Below are 20,636 nucleotides of genomic sequence, written 5' to 3'. Positions count from 1 at the left end.
CATCTAATCTAAGCTTGTCAGGAATACTCTCCTGTCAGTAGAGAGAGCTCCCTCCTACCTTCTGGGCAGCTCAGTTCCTACAGTCGCTTTCTCTTTGCAGCCGCAAAGGGGGATATGACATTTTCTACATTCAAGGAAGAGAGGTTGTGGTGACTGAGAGAAAAGGCAGTAACAGCCATGAGCATGGAAGTCATGGAAGCAGCAGGATTAGAAGTGAAAATATTGAGTGTGGCAGGTGCCTCAACAGGTTGAGTTTAATTTCCACAACCTCCCTGTGAGCGTAGGAGTCTACAGCAAAATGGGGAGGTTTCAAAGCAGTCACCTGAGTTACTCAATTTCTAAAAGTTTGCTGAAAAGTCTAAAGACAGTTGTGAGGAAGCTTTCTGTCTATTAGAGAACACCTAGAGCACCTACATTCTAGTCATTTACAAAAAGCAAGGGTAATTCTCCTGAAGCCTATATGAGTCCAATACAAGGGCCAATAAAGCTGGTGGAAAAACTTCACTGATGTCAGTGGCCTTTAAGCCCGTACATGCGTTGGGGAACTCAGCCTCTCCCTGCTTCTGGTTTCAGGGGCACAATGAACATCGAAGTGCACAACATCACTTACACCAGTGCCACAGTCTCCTGGGCCACAAACAACCCTTGTCCGGAGAATTACTACCACGTCATGTACCGCCCCAACTGGAACAGCGTCTTCGCCGGCTATTTACGCCAAAACTTCCACCGTGAGGAGCGAGTTCCCCACTCCCTCAGCTCCCTCGTCCTCCACCGACTCACGCCTTCTACCATCTACGTCCTCTGCATCACGTGCAAGAACTCCTACCCCTCCAGCAACCACTGCACCACGTTCCACACCCTGGACCAACCCCTCCTGCTTTTCGGCGGCTCAAAGCACGAGCCCACCACCTCCATGTGGATGGTGAGCAGCCTGCTGCTGCTCTGCTTCATAGCTCTCTTGGCCTACGGCTGCCTGCAGTTCTGGTCGGCACGGTGCCGCGGGGCTTCCAGGCTGAAGGAGCCTGATGGCAGCTCAGAAGAAGTGGGAGAAGGCAGCAGCTCGCTGGATGGTCCCTCGAGCGATGGACTGAAAGAGGAGCTTCTGGAAGTGCCCATGACCACTGTGCTAATGAGGAGCTCCAGTTTCATGAGGGAGAGCCCATATAGTTCCCCCCGCTGCTTCTTCCCCTACAAGAACAGCGATGACAGGAGGGCCATCTTGCCGCAACATGGCCTTCAGTGAGAGCAAAAGGGAGGCCCTGCTTAGAAGTTTGGTTCGTGCTGCTCTTCTCCAGCTCTTGCCAACACGAGCATCTGTGTGTCCACAGGGGCTGTTTGTCCCAGGGCAGAACATGAGGTGGGATATATTAGCCGCAGGGAGAAAGGTTTTTGTCAAGTGACAAAAATATTCTCATTTACTGAGCGGTTTTTAAAAGGAAACCAAGTCAGCTTTCTGGGAACAGCCAGGCTAGGCTGACTGTAGTGTCATTATCTAATCTGCATCAGTACTGTAGATTCACTTCAAAATCATCAACCAATGTACACAAGAAATAAACTCCACTCCAGTAGTTTCATGCTTGAGTGATTCTCCATTAGCATCACCCCCCAAGCCCTCATAATGCTTGTATAAACAGTAATCATGGCCTGACAAAAGAGCTTTTTGTCAGTATTAAGTAGTCTACATTTGCACAGAAGTATTTTAGTAATTCCCTTTTTGAACTACTAACAGGATTCCTGAAGTAACACCTTCCTCGGGGAGCAGCACTGCTCTGGAGCTCCAACTCGCTCTCCTCTCTCTGCATTTAGATGGATGTGACTTGGTCTTGGCACCCAATGAGCACAGAGCAGTGTCAGTTCCCCCTAACACAGGCATGTTACGGAGAAAAATATGGGAAAGCAATAGCAAAAAGCACAGCGAAGCTGCTTCTTGCATGGCTTTTTGGTTTCACACGGCAATGTGACCCAGTACATTTGCATCCACCACACTGTTAATGAACTAGTTCTTGCATTGCTTTCTCCCTAAATAAAGGATTCCAACATCCACCCCTGCTGGCTGCTGTGGCTCATTTACTGACCTTGGATCCATAGAGGTAATAGGGTTGAACGTTGGCTGGTTTGTCCCGCTGGGGTTCCTGTGTGAAGGGGATTGCCGTCCTCACAAACCTGTGGTGGGCACGGGAGACGGGGAGGAAAGTGGTCAGTGCCTGGTTAGCCACGGTCAGCGCAGACACTGCGCAGTCCGGGATGAACTGCAGTACCTGAGCTACACAAATGAGCTCCAATCTATCACGGATGTAAAACACATTGGTTTAACACACTACAAAGATGGTGTTGCTTTTTTTTTTTTTTTTTTTTTTTTTGAGAAGCTGCCACAGTTCTGCTGTGGAGTCACAGCCCTCTAAACCAAACTACCTCAGTTGCTTGCAGTCTCTGTACAACTTTGCTGCTTGAATTTGTTACTAGAGCTTTCAAGGCCAGCAGGAGCTGGTGGGCTTTAACTTTTTCTATTGCTGCTGCATTTCATTTGGAATGAAAACCTCACTGCAATGCATGTGGATTTTATGTGGCAGGTGTGACTTTTTGGAAAGAAACACAGGGTCTCCAGGTGCCCCCTGCCCTGCTTTTCCTCCTCACCTGTTGGTAGATCCATTGTAGCAGTAGTTGGGTAGAAAGTCAAAGTTGAGCTCCCAGAAGACATGGAGGGTGATGCGCCCATAGGGTGCGGAGACGTTGTGGTTGGCCTCCCGGAACATGGCATCAAAGCTGTCCAAAGTCATGTGCTTGCACAGCAACCTGTGAGTCAGGCGATTTATTTCCAACAGCCACTCCAGCTCCTGCAGCACATAAAGCAGTGGCAGATGCAAAAGTGTTACCAAGATGACAACAGAAACAGCTGATTTAACTGCCAAGGGAATGATTCCATATCCACACCCCGCACACAACTTCCCAGGTGAGGATGTAGCAAATGATAAAGACATCAATTTAAGTCAGTGGCCGAGGCCAATTGCACTTCTACTCAAGGGGGTCCTGGTCCAGTATCTCCTAAACTTGCAGGCAGAAAAAATAATTTGTTCCCCGCTGAGTGCTGGCTGGCTTTCACATCAGAATCCTTCGGAGGTGGAAACTGGTAATTTTACACTACTTGACTGTGATGCTCCTGTAAAGTATCAAAGGCAGCAAATCCTGTACACATGTAAGCGATCTCAGTTACCTGCATCCAACAGAGGGAATTACTGTCAAGATTTCCCGCTCCCAGATCACAGGACTCTATTCTACAAGGTCTGCAAAATTTAACTGCTGACTATTACCTTATGACTTACACAGATACGGTCCAACAATAACGCAATTAAGGCTTCATAAGTAGAAATAGTAGAGACTCAGCACCATAAAGGAGAATGCACGTCTGGCTGAAACCTACTGTAGGTGGGACTTCTGGCAGAAGACAGCTGACTCTGTATTCATAGCAGTGTATTATTCTCAGTATTTATTCTCTGTCAGGAACGGTTCTTACCACTATGGATGTCAGGTCCTCACTCTCGAAGCGGCTAATGGCCTGGTCTAATGATTTGTACATCGCTGCTGAGATACGCTGGGTTATGAGCCTGTTTAGGTCGATTGACCTACCCAGCAACTGGGAAAAGAAGAGAAAATATTTGTATGTTATATACAGATGGGGAAAAGTTGTTTTGGTGTTTTGATTGTTTTTTAATAGACAAAAGTTAAAGCCAAATATCCAACACTGCTTAAATGTGAAAATGGTAATACAAATGCCTCTGGTGAGTTTACTATTACTTAAGAAAGTAAGGATGGAAACATGAAGCTTAACTTAATTATAATAACTTAGTTAATTAATTGCCCCCTCCGGCCCCATGTCCTGAGTGTGGTGTGTCAGAAGCAGGTTCAACCATTCACATTAGAGCACTGGTCTTGACTGAGCACAGCACTAGGATGCCAGCTGCCAACAAAAGGATGATAGACCAAGAGCTGTGAATACCAGAATCTACTGCTTGCAGTGTACCTGGACGTGCCTCTGCTTGAGCAGTGTCTCGTAGCGGTTGGATGGTGGGTATGGAATGATCACCCCGTAATTCTTACACTCGGCCCGGAAACGTTTGTCCAATAAAACACTGAAAAAGGAAAACAGTATCAGGAAAAAGGAAACATGCACAATCGGCTACTCTGTGGATCTTTTCCAGAGTTGTTTTCATCCTTCTTTTCAACTTGCTCTAAATGCCAAGAAAATTTCCACACACTACTAACTAAATCGCAGAGCAGAAGTTGTTACCTGGGGACTGCCGTGCCTCTATCGTTCTTGGCTTTTACGGCTAAACATCCAAAAAGATAAAAGATTGTGCTGAAAGATATCACTAGTGCCAGGAAGTGGGGTTAACCCACAGGTATGCTCCCTCCTTGAAGGTCTGCTGTAGGAACAGTTTGCTGGTGACAGTGATTGCTCTCCTCTAAGGCCAAATGTGATTAGAGACAAAACTCCTGGCACAGTTAGACTGAAGACTTGGTTCACCTTTGGGGACATGAGAGGAGGACTCTCATTAGAGTTCATCCACGTTCTTTCAGTGGTTAGAAGGAAAAGTCATGAAGGGCCCAACTGGAGGCAGGCAGCTGTCTGAAGTGTGACCTAAGACAGTGAGAATCCTTCTGGCCATTACAAGTCCTGCTGCTCTGCTAGGGTGAGGACAAGTGCATATCCCTGTTTCTTAGAGATGGGAGGTTTCCACTCATCTGTCTGGTACAAGTGTCAAGCAAGGACATGTCTTCAATAGGCTTGGTTTACTTTGCTGCTGCTCTCACAAATTGTACTCAAATAGATACATAGGATATGAATTGTTTTTATTTCACTTTTAACCACGTCTGCCTTGCCACCATTAATTCATTTTTCCCATCTACACTGGTGTGACACGGATAGCACGCTCTGTGAGGAAAGGATGATCTGTTTTGTTATGTTTACCCACAGCGGCTACTCCCTGAGGGGAACCTTTTGGTTAACAGTGACTTGGATGCAGCACTATCACCACTCATCAGCAGCAGTCAGGTTCTCCTACCTGCCAGCCATTGCTTTATAATAGGCAAAGATCTGATCTGCCAGCTTGTACACAAATTGATCAAAGCACAAATTCACCTGAGGGAGAAAAAACAAGACATCGTGAGGGTGTCACTAACACAGAATAGCTCCTTCCTACTCATGCAAGACCGATACAACGCAATACAGAGCTCTAATTTAATACACTCATGTATGTCAGACTATCTAAAAACCACACTGCAGATCTCACATGCTAAACATAAGCAGAAATTTGCAGTTATGTTTCTGTCCTATAGTTTCTAAATGTTCCTAGAGGGCCCAGTCCCCCATTCCCAGTCATCCTTCTCTTGCAGGGATCTCTGGGTTCTCGTTTTCCTTTGATGCCTCATAACCTTTTGCCCATCAGACAGACTCTTCCAGGCTCCCAGTGTTTAACAGCATTTGGCTTCCACTGGTCCCCATGGGCACTGCTGAGCTGAAGCCCTTAATCAGCAGAGCATGTCAGCTCTCAGAATATTCTGATCTTTTGAAAACTTCTCATTCTCATGGGATATATTTTTCAGGAGATGCCTACAACTAATTCACTGCACTGCTGGGCTGGGTTGTCAAACAGGGCAATGTGACCCCAGTGAGTTCCTTCTATAGAATAAAGATGAAAATGACTTACTTCAGCTTCAATTTCATCATACAGGAACTGCTTTTTGAACTTGGTCAAGGCATAGTATGCGCTGTCATTATAGAGGTCCAAGGGGTACAGTACATACCTGAGGGCAAGAAGACAGATCATGCCTTGGAGAATATCAGCAAAAACAGCAGCGACTCGATACAAGAACTGGCTTTTTTCTGACATCACCCCTTTCACCTCCACTCACTCCCGCCCCTCAAATCTCCCCACCTCACTCTCTCTGTCCGAGTTGCTGGAAGCAGCAAGAACAGACCTGGACGTGTCCTAACTGTGACTTGTTCAATTAACACTTGCTCCCTCTCTGCCGTTAAAAAATGTCGTCCTGCGCTCACTCCACAGAGTGCCCTCATGGTGGTTATGAAATGGTAAACAAAGCTTTCCTAATGAGGAATATTATTATGAACATAACTGTACTTGCATAACAGCAATACTTCTGATCATTTATCACTTGTAAAAAAAAAAAGTGCTTAAGTGCTTCAGCCAGGGCCCACATCCATTTGGTTGCACATGCTGTCTGGCTGCTGCATGCAGATGACTATCACCAAGTTGTGTGCTGATCCTAATACTGCAGTTGCCAATTGCTGGTTTATGATGCATAAGCAAGTGCCAGTGTCAGGAAGCAGCCAGTGTGCATTTGCTAATGAGTTATTCACACAGTACACACTCATGTGACAGCAAGGCAAGAAATACAGTTTGTTTTTTTCCTTCCTTGTCAAAGAGACTGCTCACCACCAGCCTACCCTTCTCCAAAATAAAATCGCAAGCCTGAGTGACTGCACAGACCCACCACAGCCCATCATCTCTTACTCCATCATGGAGGGCTCTTTGGTTTCCAGAATATGGTCCGTGAGGATCCAAGGCATGGACATTTCGATGGGGAACTGGATGCGGCGGCCCATGGTCAGCTCCAGGAAGAACTCCCGGAACCACAGCTGGGACAGGTCGCAGCACTGCTGCAGCGCTTCTGAAACACAGAGGAGATCCCCCCGGGGGGAGGGCACCAAAGTTACTCCCTAGGGATGGCAGAGAGGGAAAAGCACAAGAGGCGGTTCCAGTGGCATCATATTGGACTGGTTTGGGGCATGAAACTGCTTTCTGAGATGTCTCTGCTTTTAAACAAAGACTCTGTCCATGCTGTCCAAGCACTCTGTAATGGAGGAGGAAAGAAGGCATCGTTCCTTTTGCTCTAGAGCTCCAGGAAGAAAATTTCAATGTCTTAAAATCACTTTGGAAGATTTCTTCTGCGCCCAGTGGCTCAGAAGCTTGGCTAGGATGGAAAGAAAACTCCACTCCTAGAAACTAAACTACAATTTATGTCTCGTTTGCTATTGCTGACTCATTCCCGTTCACATAATGATTACCACCTAGAAGCAAGCCTGTATCAGGCTGAAGTAGAACATTTAGGAAAAAATCAAGGAAAATCTTCTGCATAGGTGAATACAGAGCAAAGATACTTTGCTTGTCTAAGTGTGCAAAACTTGGATTCAGGCCTCCCCATGCCATAGCCTCACCACTGATGTTGAGAAGGTGGGTGAAGAAGAAGGACTGCTTGTGGAACTCCTCAATGGCCAAGACTATCGGTCCATCCAAGCTGCTCCTCAGAGTCTTCTTTGAGCCACTCTTGTCTGCTATGAGGGACTCCAGCATGGTCCGCACCATGTAGAGCTTTGGAAGGAAGTTAACATGTAGTTACTGCTCACCTGTGAGATACCACCACACACCGCCATGGTGTTCTGCAGCAAAAAAATAACACTTCTCCTGGCTGGCTTCTACTCTACTCTCTCAGCCCTGTAGGCCACCATCATTCTGAACTAGAAATAATCATCAACCTAAAAAAAGGAGGCTTTGGGAACAAACTAGGCATCAAGGCAACATTTAACACATAGCATGTGAGTTATTGATGTTACAAGGTATGACGTTACTGAGTTACAATATTCTAAGACATTATTAAAAAAGCCCACGGAAACAGCTGCCAACCCACGGGATGGGAGACTCCTACATGGCTGTAAGGCCATTAATTCCTTACTCGGGAGATACAGATTTACATACCTGCGTACTTGATGGTCCTACTGCTCTTCGTGGGACTTTAATATCAAATCCACCCTTAGGATCCTTCTCACCTCTCAGGCAAGGATCATTTGGTGGCTCTCGACCTCCCTCCCAGTCACAAATCGTCTTCCGAATTGCTTGCAGAACACTGAAATAGGCAGGGAGATGGAAATTAGTGCTTAAACTTGATTTTACTGCAAGGTGAAAATATTGACTGCTGTGCACATATGGGGTGGGGAGTATATGAGGTGGGGAGACACAAAGTTGTTTTGAGGGGAGTCATGTTCAAAACTGACCATGAAAAAAGTTGCTGGCCAAGGTACGTTGGCTGGTTGTATAATATTAAGATGTCTGCAGGGCCACTATGCATATAGTACAAATGCATTACACAAATAAATACACCGGCTTTGCATTACATTCAAGAAAGACCAACCTGATCAGGACGTTCTTCTTCTTCCTGACTGCCTGCCTGAGCGGCTCTCGCAGGGTCACCTGGGCAAAGTCCTGCAGGGCTGCATAGATGGTGTTGCGGATGGCTTGGTTAAAGACACTCTCCATCCGGCCCATCAACACTTGCAGACCTTTGATCATGGCAATTACCTGAAGCAAAAATTAAAAACAGAAGTACTTCCCATTTTTCCTTTGTATGGAGAGGTCCATAAATCCACCATTATGATAACTTGGTATTAAATTAATTCTATTCAAGTAACTTAGGTACAACGAATAGGTGTTGTTTTTTTTTTTTAATGTTATTTGCTTTAAGGATCACCACAAACTGGGGGAACATTTCTAGTACCACTTCCTTTGAAATGGTCCCTATCCCTTGGCAGACTCTGTTTCCCCTCCTGATCTCTTGATATCTTTAATAATACCCAGTCCTGGGAAACTGCACATGCCCCACACATGGGTGCAGCTGTGTGCCTTGGACAGACCCGATGAGAACAGAATATGGATGAGAAAACAGTCTTTGCTGGTTCTTACTCACTCTTAATTATATTTTATGCATAGACAAAACTTTAAGAAAAAGGTACAATTCATTGGGGAGCCACTCTGCTCACTGCCCCCTCCTCATGCTGCTCACTGCTCTTCCGTAACAGCAGTTGTTGACTGTAAGCAAAATACCTGGATGAAGGAAGGACTGCTATTTCCATTTTAGAATGCTGGAGAGAATTTAATCTGTGATTTTCAAAAGCAGACTTCCACACTGCTGGTGGACACCTGCGAGGTGCAGCTAAGAGATGACCTTTGAAAACTGCAGTCCAAATACTCTGAAATACTTTTAAAAATCTGGCACTTTGTGACTTATCCAAGTGACCTAGATAATTTGGGGCAAAGTGCACAAAACTTGATAGCCAGGCCACTCTATCTGCTATGGCACTACAGAACGAGGCAGCAGTTGGCACCTACCTCCACAAAGGCAAACTTCTCTTCACTGGTGTAGTTGTACCGGGTGGCTCTTTCATACTCTTCTGCTGTTCCCGGGCAATCTTTGTTGCAAAACTTATCTGTGGGATGAACCAGCTTCCAAGAGTACTGGAAGATGGAAACATGCACTGTTAACATTGCAATGAGTAAGAAGAAGGGCTGGAGGGATTGAAGAGGGCCCTGCCAGAAACACTCCCCGGACTTTACTACAGTTGTTTGACACTCCTTTGGGAGCTGAATGTATGCTTCTTCCTGGCTGCGTTATCACTGTACTGAATATTGGTTTTGTGTATTTGGGAGGTGCCAGTCATATCGGGCTTTTAACATCCATGGACTTGTGTTAAGGTGTGGTCAAAACTTTCCAAATTAAGAATTTCCATAATTATTCGAATTACAGTTTTACTTGTTAAAGACCCAGACTTATCACCCTTCTTTCGGTACTTAACAGAGGTGTTCAGGTGAGAAGTCACCAGCCTCCTCTAATGTCTCTGGGGGCGCCCTGCACCTGCAAAGGGCAGTTCAGCTCTAAGGAGAGATGAGCGAGCTCTGCTTCTCTGTTTGGTACAGAGAGACTTCGGGGTGATTAGCTGCCTGATTTTAGCATGTTTGTCTAAGGCTTAAAGTTAGGTGGCATGCAAGCAATCTCACCTTTCCACAATCAGTACTGTGTGCTGTGTTGAAACATTCACGTTAGCCCAGGAAGAGGAGGAAATTACACACTTTGATGCACTCACCACTTCCATGACATGGGCACTCCACTTGGACAGCAGCTGCAGCCCCCGTAAAGCGAGATCGAAGAGCTCCCTGTACTCTTCATCTGACTTCTGGCTGTCCAGCCCTGAGCCAGTGACGACCTGGAGAAGATCACATCACATCAGGGCTAGAGTCAGCAGCTCGCTGCAGTGCCTTGGCTCAGCCAAACAGCAGCAGCAGATCTCTCTCAAATCCCAGCTGAAAAGAATTCCCCATGACCTTATGATCAAGCTAAAACTGTGCTGTGCATATACAATCCCGTGGGAAAAGAGGTATAACTTGGCAGGACTCTTATTACCCAGGTGGTCCATTTATTTCCTACAGAAAAATGAGTCTGACCTGTAACCTCAGAGCAAATAACTGACCTTCTCATTCCATCTTCCCGTTGCTTAGTGATGGTCTAATACCACTGAACTCCTCTAGAGGCCTTTACTGATTCAAAGTTCAAAATAGCACATAAAAATGCCAAAACAAAAAGGCTAAGAACACTAACAAATCATTAAATTAAAAGTGAGGATCCCACATTTGCAAAAAAAAACCAGTCTCAACCGCATCAGAAAGGGCTCTGACATTCAGCGATCAACAGAGCTGCTGTGGAGAACTTTCCTCAAAGCCCTGACCGATAGCTCTGTGTAACAGAAAAGACCCATCTGCAAGACATGGGTGTTCTGCCACCCACGGCCGATGATAAACAATTAGCTGCAAAAATATTTCTCCTTCTTATTTTGACTGAGCTGCGGCCAAGGAGCAGAGCTTGCAGAGTAGGCCTTCCAGTGCACATGATTTTGCACGGGCAGGGACCTTTCATGACTTGCTTTTTTATTGCTTAACAGTGGTTTGTTTCACGTGTATCCTTCTCCCCTCCTCGTTGTATGTCCTTGGCACAGCAGGTCCATCCTACTGCCACACTTGTCCCCTCCCAGCCTCCCCTGTCTAAGGATTACAGCGACCACCCCGCACTTACCTCGCTGTTGCTGTAGCGAGCGAGCTCTGAGATGAAGCGGATGTGGTCGTCCCGGATCTGCACCATCTGCTCGCAGATGTTGTACTGGGGACTTATGCTGCTCTGAGTGCACGTCCACCTGGGCAAAAAAGCAACGGCTTCAAGAACAGGACACGGGGCTCCACTCAGACACCCCCAGGGACAAAGCCTTTCGCTCAGCTGCTCTCTTCACCTCAACGTGCCCTAGACACGCCACCTACAAGGCAGCCTGTCCTCTCTCTCACCCCCGGGGTGTGTGATGCCTTCCAGAGATGGTCTCAACAGCACGACAGGGATGTTTGCCTCACCTTTCTGCTAGAACACCTCTGCTCCATCCCCCCTGAAGGCTGCTCTCCATGTTGGGTCCACCTACCCCCATGGGCAGAGGTGGTTATTTCCCTGGCCGCTGTCTGGCAAGCTTTCAGGGAAAGACAAACTGCAGAGCCCCATCACCATTTGCATCCCTTCTGCTAAACTTAAGGATAATCATCTCCTTAGAGGTCATCCTTCTGCGTCCTATAGAGCTGGTCACGTGCCCTTCTGCTGCAAGGAAAGATCCTGCAAGGGGCCATCATGGAAACAGCCCTTCTGCTCTTTTTGGTTCTGGCTCACATTATCAGCTTACTGAGCAACTCTGGGAGTGAACAGTGAGCAGGAGATGATTAAAAGAACTAGATTTTCATTTGCATTGAGCCACAAGTACTCTGTAACAGTGCAAAGCGGTCTTAAAGCGAAGGCAGCTCTCCCCTTCCAGTGGCACAGTCATGTGAAGAAGTGGTCAGAATAAGCAAGAACCGGGTCTTTCTATTTTAACATCTCACATTTCCCAGACCTTTATTAGCCACTCACATAGAACCAGAACGGCTCCATCAAAATGCTTTGTGCAAACAAACGTCTGTCAGCGAGACTCTCACATCTGTCTCCGTCATCACAATGGTTTTAGATGTTCAGAGCCTGCTTTTTTCTCCCCTAAATAACTGACCATCTTAAGATAGATAGGCTTCTTCTCCAATCTAGACTGGCTGTACAAAAGGGATGTGAGAAACCTGCTGCTGACATGGACATACACAGGAAAATGTATTCCCACAGTTAACTGTGAGGCTCCTGTTGGCAACACTTGTGGAGATGGAAAGTCCTGGAAGTGCTGGACCATGTCATCCCTTGTGAAATCCAGCCTCCCACCATCGAGTCCCATCGCTCGACTCTTACCCGTTTGAATGTCCCGTGCTCCCCACCAGACAATCGGCAGGCTGGCAGGAGTGGCCGGGGCTGCCCCAGCCCTCCCTGCCACATACAATCTAGTCCACAGTGCAGAAACAAAACGCCATGCAGGAAAAACACCAATTAATTCCATTTTCATGGAGACAAGGAGGGAAAGAAAGTGACAAAAACAATATTAGTAAGAAATGGGGAACATATGGAACCACCTTGGCAGAGTTAGTGTTGGAAGCCCCATGCAATTTGCTGGGAAAGCAAGTGAGTGAGGAAGAACCATCGGTTAGTAAGGTGCAGCACAAAGACCTGGTGGACAGATTTTGAGACAGACATTAAATTGTGCACAGGTAAACAGCCTGCGAGCTACCTTGGTTTTGAGATGAGAAAATGAATGCAGCTGACACGTTTCGTTGAAATGTGCTTTCTGAACAGTTTGGGATTAAAAAGGTGTCAATTCTTAGACAATCTTCCCTTTCAATTTGATTTTTTTTTTGAAATATTTTTAAAATTTACATTTTGTAGAATTGTAGTTTATTTTTTTAATTTTCAATCATAATCGAAAGCCTTTTGCTTGGGAAATTCTGTGAAACTAGTTTCAAATTTCTTGTGAAAAATGAATTGGCACTTTTCAACCAGCCCTCAGGAGGGCAGGGGAGGGCGCTCCCGGGCGAGCCACACAGCGGCAGAAAGCAGGACCCGCCGTGGGGAAGGGAAAAGCAAACAGGCGCAGCGATGAGGCTGTTGGTTAGTTCCTGTCCTGGTGGCTGTTCAGCTAGACTGCTTCTCGCAGGTGACGGAGAAATCTGACTTCCACGCAGCCTGGTCCCACAGGCGAATGGTCACTCGCTGGTGAAAGCCAGGCTGCAATCAGTGATTACAGCCAACACAGCCTGGATGGGCTTTGCTTACGTGCGGATGCAAACGCTATTCTGAGGATGTCCAAACCTACCAGCGATGCTTCTAACACTGACTGAGCACCACACAAAGCTACAGAGACAACTGGGCCTTCGCACACGAGTGGTGTGATCTGAAGTGACACCTGCAAATTCTCTTGATGGGAGCAACAAACTGGCTTCCAACTCACACTGTGAAGCCACGCTGCGTACCCCATGCCACAACGACTGAGTACACCTGGAAAGACTCCAGTTCTGCCTTTTTCCCACAACATTTATTCCTTTTCAGTGCATCTGACCCACCCTGCTCAATTCTTATTCCCGTTGCCTTTCTACACAGGAAAGTGCCTGAGCTAGAAGAGACGCCCTGCCTACCACATAGATAGATCTGGCGCTGTGTTCACGCTCTGGAAGATTTTGTCCTCGGGGTGAAAACTGTGGATTAAAATCTCTCCAGAGCAGGAACACGCTGCTCACACTCACACGTCCCAAGCACTCAGCGGCCGCCCCGGACCGCGCACCATGCCTGCTCGCCTGCCTGCGCGGACGGGAACGGTTCCACGGAGTCGGCGAGGACGTCCTCCCATGCAGGGACACACAGGTACACACGTGCACACACAGGTGGCCGCAGAGTCAGGCACGCTGGGGTGTGCACCCCCTGGGGACACACACAGGTACCCGTGCACAGACCTCACGCACGCCGGGGAGGAGGAGTGGCAGCTCCCACGGCTTTCGGGACACACACAAAGCCAAGAGACATTATGGCAGGCACTCACTTGGATTTGTTCTCCTCATAGTGAGCACTGGTCTTAATGTATCTGGCCAGTTCTATCTGCATATCGCCGAATAAAGGAACCACCTGCAGCTGCTGGAAAAGAAAACAAAAGATGGTTGAAACGCGGCGGAGAGTCCCTAGGGCGACACAAGGGACTGCGAAGTGGCATCCTGCATCTCCGAAGCTACAGGAAGTGTCAGACTGTTCAAAGCAAGGTGCAAACCTGGATGCAGGGTCTTTTCACACCTAGGAAGCAACTGAAAACTATCACTTTTTTTTTTTTTGTGCAAGTAAGATCACTCCCTGCGAGTGCTCTGGAGCCCTGGGCTTGCTGATACTGGCTTGGTTAATACCAGAAAGGTTCAGTGCTGTAACCACCATCAGCTGCGACAGAAAAAGGTCTTTTTATACCAAAAAGAGAGAATCGTATTCTTAAACAGCACTTACTGCCTCCTGCCATAATCCTCAACAGAACTGAGGGACAAAAACTAGCACATTGGTATTTTGGCAGCATGCTGGGGAGGGGAGCTGCCGGCTGCTCTGCTGCCTGGACTGCCAGGGATGTGGCATCTTTCCCCTGGGACTCAGATTTTACTTTGGCACTGTGGTTGTTAGTGATGTGTCTTACAATTTCACCACGAAAACAAAAACACAGTCAATGTCTGTCTGCAATATAACATGGTTTTGTTCTCCCTTTACGTCTCAGGAGGATTTTGAAGGGAAATAAATTCTAAGTGCAGTAAATGTGCCTCAAGCTCAGACAGGTCCCTGCTGGACTAAGCTTTCAGCTGCAAACTACATTCAACCAAGAGCTACCTACAATTCTTCAAAAAAAGAGAAGCTTCAACGTCACCCAGCTACAAAAGCCTAGCCCCAAAATACAGGGAAGATGGTGGCAAATTCACTGTCCTATTATCAAACTTCTCAGGCTGGCTTGTGTGGAGGATGTGCAATGCTGTCATTAGAGATTCCCAGTGGCACTTTCATAAACGGTTTAAATGAAGGGGTAGTTCATTTTCACTACTCAAATTCCTGGTCAATCCACTAGAAATTTAATCAGAAGGCAGTAAGCAGATGTAGTAAAAGGAGTAGTTGGCCTTTTCTTATTGAGATCTGATAGTCTGGAGTGGTACTTAACTGATTAGGTGAAACCACAGCAGATGTTGGTGAAGTGCAAGTGGAAAAAAAAGCTGGAAAGGAGAAAGTTATTCCATGCAGTGGAAGATATTTTACCAGTCCGATTCTCTGACGGCCCACAACACTTTGCAACGAACAACAGATCTGTTTGAACGCACCAAGATGACCAAACTCTACACAGAATGCTGAGGGCTGGATTTAAACTGAGGCAAAGATTCAGTAAAACTAGCAAAGCTGAACCAGAAAAAAACTCAGAAGACTCCGAGGAATGGCAAAATACATCTCCTTTGCAGAGCTGCAGTCCTCAGCAATCTCCCCAGTGACTGGGAAGCATTCCGCCATCTCATTATCTGCCCATCTGTGAGGTTACGGTGTCGGTCTGTAGCTCCCTACGCGGGTGTCAGAGCCCTGCTCTCAGAGCTGTCTCCATGAGATGGTGCAAAGATAGGTAAACAAGTCCCCACTCACTCGGGCTGAGGATGCAGCAGCAGGTACATCAGCCTTTCCTGAAATCAGCCATCCAGGCTCACCAACACGTTTGTCCCTTGCCATATCCCACCATGAACTAATCTTCTCCAAACCCAAAAAGCCTCCTAGACCCAGCCTTGTGCACAGAAGCAATAGATGAGAAGAATGACTTCACCCTGCAATGCTGCAGGAGGTGCTTGCACTGTGCTGAGCTCGTGCGAGCCATGCAATCAAGCAGAGACATCAGGGCTCTCAGCCCTCCTCTCCATATGCCACTAACAGCTTGCACACACAGCGCATTTGGGGAGGAAGCAGACAGTGTTATCCCAAATCCTCCCTACAGCCTGACCTCCAGCTGTGGACCAGCCCAGGGCTGATCCCAGCTGCACACGGAAATGGGGCAGAAGGAGGCTGCACAGCTGCTTCCCACCGCGTCACTGGGAGCACCCAGCTCCTGCAGACCTTTCCTCAAAAAAAAAAGATCTCAAAAGACAAAAGGATTCACCAAAACCACCAGACGAGCCCCTTGAGGAACTCAATGAGCACCTGCAAATTGCAGCCAACACAATCTCCTCAAGAAGCTTTTTCTGCCCTACAGGGAGCACAGGTTACACACCAAGTAAGACTGCCAATGACATGTTGGCTGGCCAGTTTCGTCCCCTGTTCCTCAGCACGTCAGCTCAGCAGTGAACGGAGGGAAAGGAGCACGCAAACATCACCCACACAGACCTCAGCAAACCTATCTAGGTTTGCCGGTGGCCTGAAATCATGGTACTCTTCAGAAGACTGCAAGCCAGCCTCAAAAATGTGCCCACAGCTAGAAGTGTGCGTCAGTCTGGCACACCCTTCCCTCATCCACAAACACGGGCTTCCCACGCACCATCCCCGTCCTTCACCCCTCAGCAGGAGGGCTGTCATTGCTCATCTCACCCACGCTACACCCACCTATGCATGTTCACAGCAATCCCATTTCTCATCCTTCAGTCTAGGTAATTTCTTGACCCTTTGGGTGTTTTTTTTTTTGGAACTGTAAGTGATTCCTGTGGTTTGTTTTTTTGTTGGCAGCGTGTGCAATGACACCGGTCTGTAATTCATTGGTCTGTAGTAAATTCCAGCCTCACCCAGACAGGTCACTGACCTTGAAGAATTTGTCTATTTTGCTAAGGTTGATTCTCTTCTTGGCGTCCAGTTTGTAAATGTTGCTGACGTTCCCATCCATGAGATACAAGCCAAACCCCATCACCTGGAGGAGACAGAAAGGCTAGGTTTCAATAGCCTGAAGTCAGCAGTACAAGTCAGACAGTTCGCACTTGCTTAGCGTGAGGAAAGACCATTTCAGGCTCCTGTGCCAACTGACACTCACGATAAAACTGTATAAAACGTGCACATATCTGCAAGGACGTGTGTGGCAGACAGGGGACCCATGATGGAATGTTTCTGCAAAAATGTATGACTCTCAGTTGTTCCTCCTCTCTCACAGGTAACAACAACCCAAAAGTCTTCTTCACCCGTACTAAAAAGGCAAACATTTGCTCCCAGAGAACTGAAAACATTTTAAATATTCTCCTGGGTTGATTTTTTCCCTTTATTTTGGTACAGATCATTACAGGTATTAAACATACCAACTTTGTCCTTCAAAGAACCTCAGTTGACTCATACCATGGTAATGAAGTTTTTAGGGTAATAGTGACTGTAATCACTGTAATAACTGACTTACAGTAAGAACAAACACAAAAAATAAGCAGATACTTTGGCATGTTCATATTTGGGGCTCTTTAGATTCAGGAAACCAAACCTGTATGGTGATCTGTCTTCTGATTATTCTTGGAAATGGGTACCAAGAAGAAAATTCAGGGTTGCAAAGTTGGTGGTGATTTTAGCATATCCTATAAGGTTACCCAGGTCAAAATTATGATCCTGCACACCATGTACAATAGAAAAAGCCCTTCCAGCTCTGGAGAGTGCAGAGTACCCCAGGTGCTCTCGTCCACCACCTGGCACCACCTTAGTGCCAAGCAGGCAGAGCTGCTGGCAACCTTGGGAAGAACTGGCAGAAAAGACAGAGATGGAGATGTGGAAGAGCAGAGGAAAGGGAAAAAGGAAAGAAGATTTTTATACGGGAACATGGAAGAAGGCCAGAAAGGCCAGAAAAGAAATGACAGGAGAAGGTCCAAGTTACAGTGGGAACGGAGGCAGCCATGGCACTGCCCAGCAGAGGTGCCACTTCAGAGCACCAAGGTGGGACATCTCTGACCCTCATCCATGCTCAGTCTGTTCAGCTACAAAGAAGGGATAAATGGGGAGAAAGTGGGGGAATGGAGGTATCCCAGCAGAAGACAAAAGGTAACTGAGATCAGAAAGGAAACAGGCAGAGGTGGAAAGCAGCTTTGGTGCTGCATGCAGAAAACTTTCCCATTTCATAGCAAGCATTGAGTCCAGAAGATGTTGGCTCAGCCAACAGAGAAGAGATGCATGTAAACCCAAAGGAGTTAAAAATGAAAACGAAGAGAAACATTGTCCTGGAAGGGAATTTCGTTTTACCAAAACAGAAGTGGAACTGCCCAAACACTCAGACCCATAAATATGACTCAATCTCACCTTTAAAAGCATGTGTTTTTCACTGGGCGTGAGATACATCTTGTTTTCATAGTAATCCACACAGATGTTGACAATATCAGCAAGCAGTTCCTCGTAGCCAGGGATGACCTCTAGTTGTTGGTGCAGACACTGAAACAGCAATAGGGGCCACATTATCCACATGGACAGAAGAATATGCACGGACAGAAGAATATAAGCAGGAATATGTTTCCAGAAGTGGAAAAAGATTAAGAGCATAATGGTAAGAGGTTTCTTAAAAAAAAAAAACACACCCTGTCTGTGTGCTTAAGTCACAGATAGCAGATCGACCTCATGGTACCACCCGTGAAGAACAACCTTCCTTCTGTAGGGCAGCTTTCCCCTTCAGACTGATCACAGCAGCCAAGCATCACAATGAGATGAAAAGAAAGGGTCTGCCTCAGAAGCAGACTTTCTGATTGTCTGCTGTCTCTGTACAATATTTCATCTAATTAGCAGAAGCTATAGAGCCGGTGGTATGGAGGCCCCTGGTGTCTGATCTGCAGTCCCCATGCAGTTGGAGAGACAGACTAGATGGATTTCCTGGGGAAAACAAGGGTAGAGTTTCTGTGAGAAAGCCCCGAGAGCTCTTCTTGCACCTTGTCTTGACATAAACAGACCACCAAAGCTACCCAGGATGATCCACTGGAAAGAAATACTGCAGGAATTATACAGCCTGACCAAAAGAACGACAGTCGGTGGAAATGACCCAACAAACGAGGCAGATATTGCTGCAGTCCAGACTGAAACGCCCTCAGCCTTGGCGAGACCATTGCCTCTGCCTACACGTGGGAAGGTTAACTGGCTCGGAGGAATGGGACCTGCCTGCGTGATGCGGTTGTGGTTTGCCAGGAACATGGAGAGGTTCTGGGACTCCTGGATGGACTGGGGGTCTGCCATCTTCCGCAGAAACTGGGCAGCTCTGGAAAGGAGAAATCCAGTGTCACCAAGGCGCGCTCACCCAACGCAGGCCGTCACCACCCACCTTCCTTACCTCACGTGCAGCTGCAGGGCTGCAGCCTCAGAGCCCCCCTGCAACACAGCTTAGCTCTTTCCCCATTTTACCAATCGGGAACCAAAACACAGAGCTCAGACATTTGCTAAACTCACACAGAGAGCCTACAACAGCACAGAAACCCAGCCTCCAGCCCCCTTACATCCGCCCAATCTCTCTGCTGGGCAGTTCCCCCTGCCAGACCCGGCCCAGCCCTGTCCCCGCGCCGGCTGCTTCTCGCCCCTCACCTTTTGTAGGCGGAGTGGTCATTTTTGACGCTGCACTTCATGTTCTTCAGCTCATCCAGGACAGCGAACATGTTAATGAACTTGCCCAGCGTGAGGAGATAGGCCTCGGAGACGAAGTCCTTCCTCCGCTCAGCGTGGCACAGGCGCTTCACCTCGCTGCAGAACCGCTCGATTGCCTTGCGCTGGAAGGCAGCGGGACACGGTCACCACAGCAGAGGCTCACACACGCACAGCACCACCTCCACCCACCTCTCCTTCCTTGTCCTGATGGGGACAGAGGCTCCAGGGTCTCCCTCCATTGTCACCACGCAATGAAGCAGCATTTCAAACCGCTATAGACAAATGTCCTCAGTGCTGGAGGGGAGGAGCGGGGCTTGAATCCTCCGTGCCTGCCCTGAGTGCAGCGTGTTCTGCCAAGTCATGCTTTGGTTCTTTAGGTGGGGCGTTACAATATATAGGACATAAAACCCAAATGTGCCAGTGAAGCCCAGTTGCAGCCAGTTAGAAATGCAGGTGGTGATGTAGAGAGCTCCCTTAAGCCCAGAGCAGCTCTGTTGGCTACGTGGTCACTGCTCTGCAGGGATCTGAGCGTGTTATCTTTGCAAGTGCCTCAAATGCAGCAACCGCTAAATGCAAGCTTCTGTGCTCTGACATCGGACGGGTTCTGTGGCCAGGATGAACATGTTGGCTGCACCATCAGCCCTCTGTTCCTCATGGCTTTCCTTCAGAGGGAAGAGCCGAAGAGCAAATTATGCTGGCACCAGGCTGTCAGCACAGGAACATCCCTTGCATCCACCAGCCAGCACCCCAAAAACCAGGAGCCTGTGGCATCCACCAGCTCCCACAGTTCTGGTTCTCCATGAACTTCAAGGGCTGAGGCGTGTTCATTCCCAGCTTGTATATGAGATCTTGGGGCTGAGCAAGGGATAGAGCACAGATTTGGCTCTGGACAGATAACTTCAAGTTAGAAACCCACCAGGAGATCAGGGCAGGCACAGCACAGCACAGCCCTGTTGAGGAACCTCAGACCAAAGTAAGAAATTATTCTTAACCACTCCCCTTGACTGCTTACCTGAAAATACATGAACTTCATAAGCTTGGTGACTTCTGGCTCCAGGACTTCCACTGTCTTCTCATAAATCTCCACTCGGTTTGGCTGCTCATTACATTTCACCTGCAGTGCAAAGAGAAACCATCTTCATCAGCATCATTTCTAACACAGCTGTGGACTTGCACCAGCCACCAACTTCTGCTTGTTTCACAGTGAATCCTGTCCCCATCTGAGGACAACAGAGGGACTCCAGAGGGAGCTTGTTTTCAAGGCAACAGGTGATGGCAGAAAGGGCTTTTTCTCAGAT

At 47.5% G+C, this 20,636-nt stretch overlaps 2 protein-coding genes across 6 annotated transcripts in view; one reads left to right on the top strand and one right to left on the bottom strand.

Annotated features, from left to right (window-relative positions):
• FNDC9 (fibronectin type III domain containing 9) overlaps positions 1-2,043 on the top strand; it is a 33,735-nt gene extending 31,692 nt beyond the window's left edge. For both annotated transcript variants that reach the window (XM_080555780.1, XM_080555779.1), the window contains exon 2: positions 574-2,043. In XM_080555780.1, coding sequence (XP_080411906.1) covers positions 581-1,243 — 663 coding nt within the window. In that variant the 5' untranslated portion in view covers positions 574-580 and the 3' untranslated portion in view covers positions 1,244-2,043. The remainder of the gene's footprint in view (positions 1-573) is intronic.
• Positions 1-20,636, bottom strand: part of CYFIP2 (cytoplasmic FMR1 interacting protein 2) — a 53,577-nt gene that overhangs the window by 22,337 nt on the left and 10,604 nt on the right. For 2 of the 4 annotated variants that reach the window (XM_080555756.1, XM_080555757.1), the window contains exons 5-23: positions 20,351-20,452; positions 19,279-19,460; positions 18,862-18,958; positions 18,019-18,147; positions 16,559-16,663; positions 13,817-13,908; positions 10,915-11,032; positions 9,932-10,051; positions 9,180-9,305; positions 8,206-8,372; positions 7,773-7,920; positions 7,235-7,388; positions 6,531-6,687; positions 5,706-5,802; positions 5,061-5,137; positions 4,019-4,127; positions 3,512-3,631; positions 2,635-2,834; positions 2,076-2,163 (exon numbers count right to left, since the gene is read on the bottom strand). In XM_080555756.1, the coding sequence (XP_080411882.1) occupies positions 2,076-2,163; positions 2,635-2,834; positions 3,512-3,631; positions 4,019-4,127; positions 5,061-5,137; positions 5,706-5,802; positions 6,531-6,687; positions 7,235-7,388; positions 7,773-7,920; positions 8,206-8,372; positions 9,180-9,305; positions 9,932-10,051; positions 10,915-11,032; positions 13,817-13,908; positions 16,559-16,663; positions 18,019-18,147; positions 18,862-18,958; positions 19,279-19,460; positions 20,351-20,452 (2,388 nt within the window). Of the gene's footprint in view, positions 1-2,075; positions 2,164-2,634; positions 2,835-3,511; positions 3,632-4,018; positions 4,128-5,060; positions 5,138-5,705; positions 5,803-6,530; positions 6,688-7,234; positions 7,389-7,772; positions 7,921-8,205; positions 8,373-9,179; positions 9,306-9,931; positions 10,052-10,914; positions 11,033-13,816; positions 13,909-16,558; positions 16,664-18,018; positions 18,148-18,861; positions 18,959-19,278; positions 19,461-20,350; positions 20,453-20,636 lie in introns of those variants that run through there. The other 2 variants (XM_080555758.1, XM_080555759.1) reach the window with 2 other exon arrangements.

This window comes from Anser brachyrhynchus (assembly GCF_964034855.1).
Source record: "Anser brachyrhynchus genome assembly, chromosome: 14".
NCBI classification, from domain to species: Eukaryota; Metazoa; Chordata; class Aves; order Anseriformes; family Anatidae; genus Anser; species Anser brachyrhynchus.
Note: the sequence above shows the minus strand (reverse complement) of the source record. Positions and strands in the feature narration are given on the sequence as shown.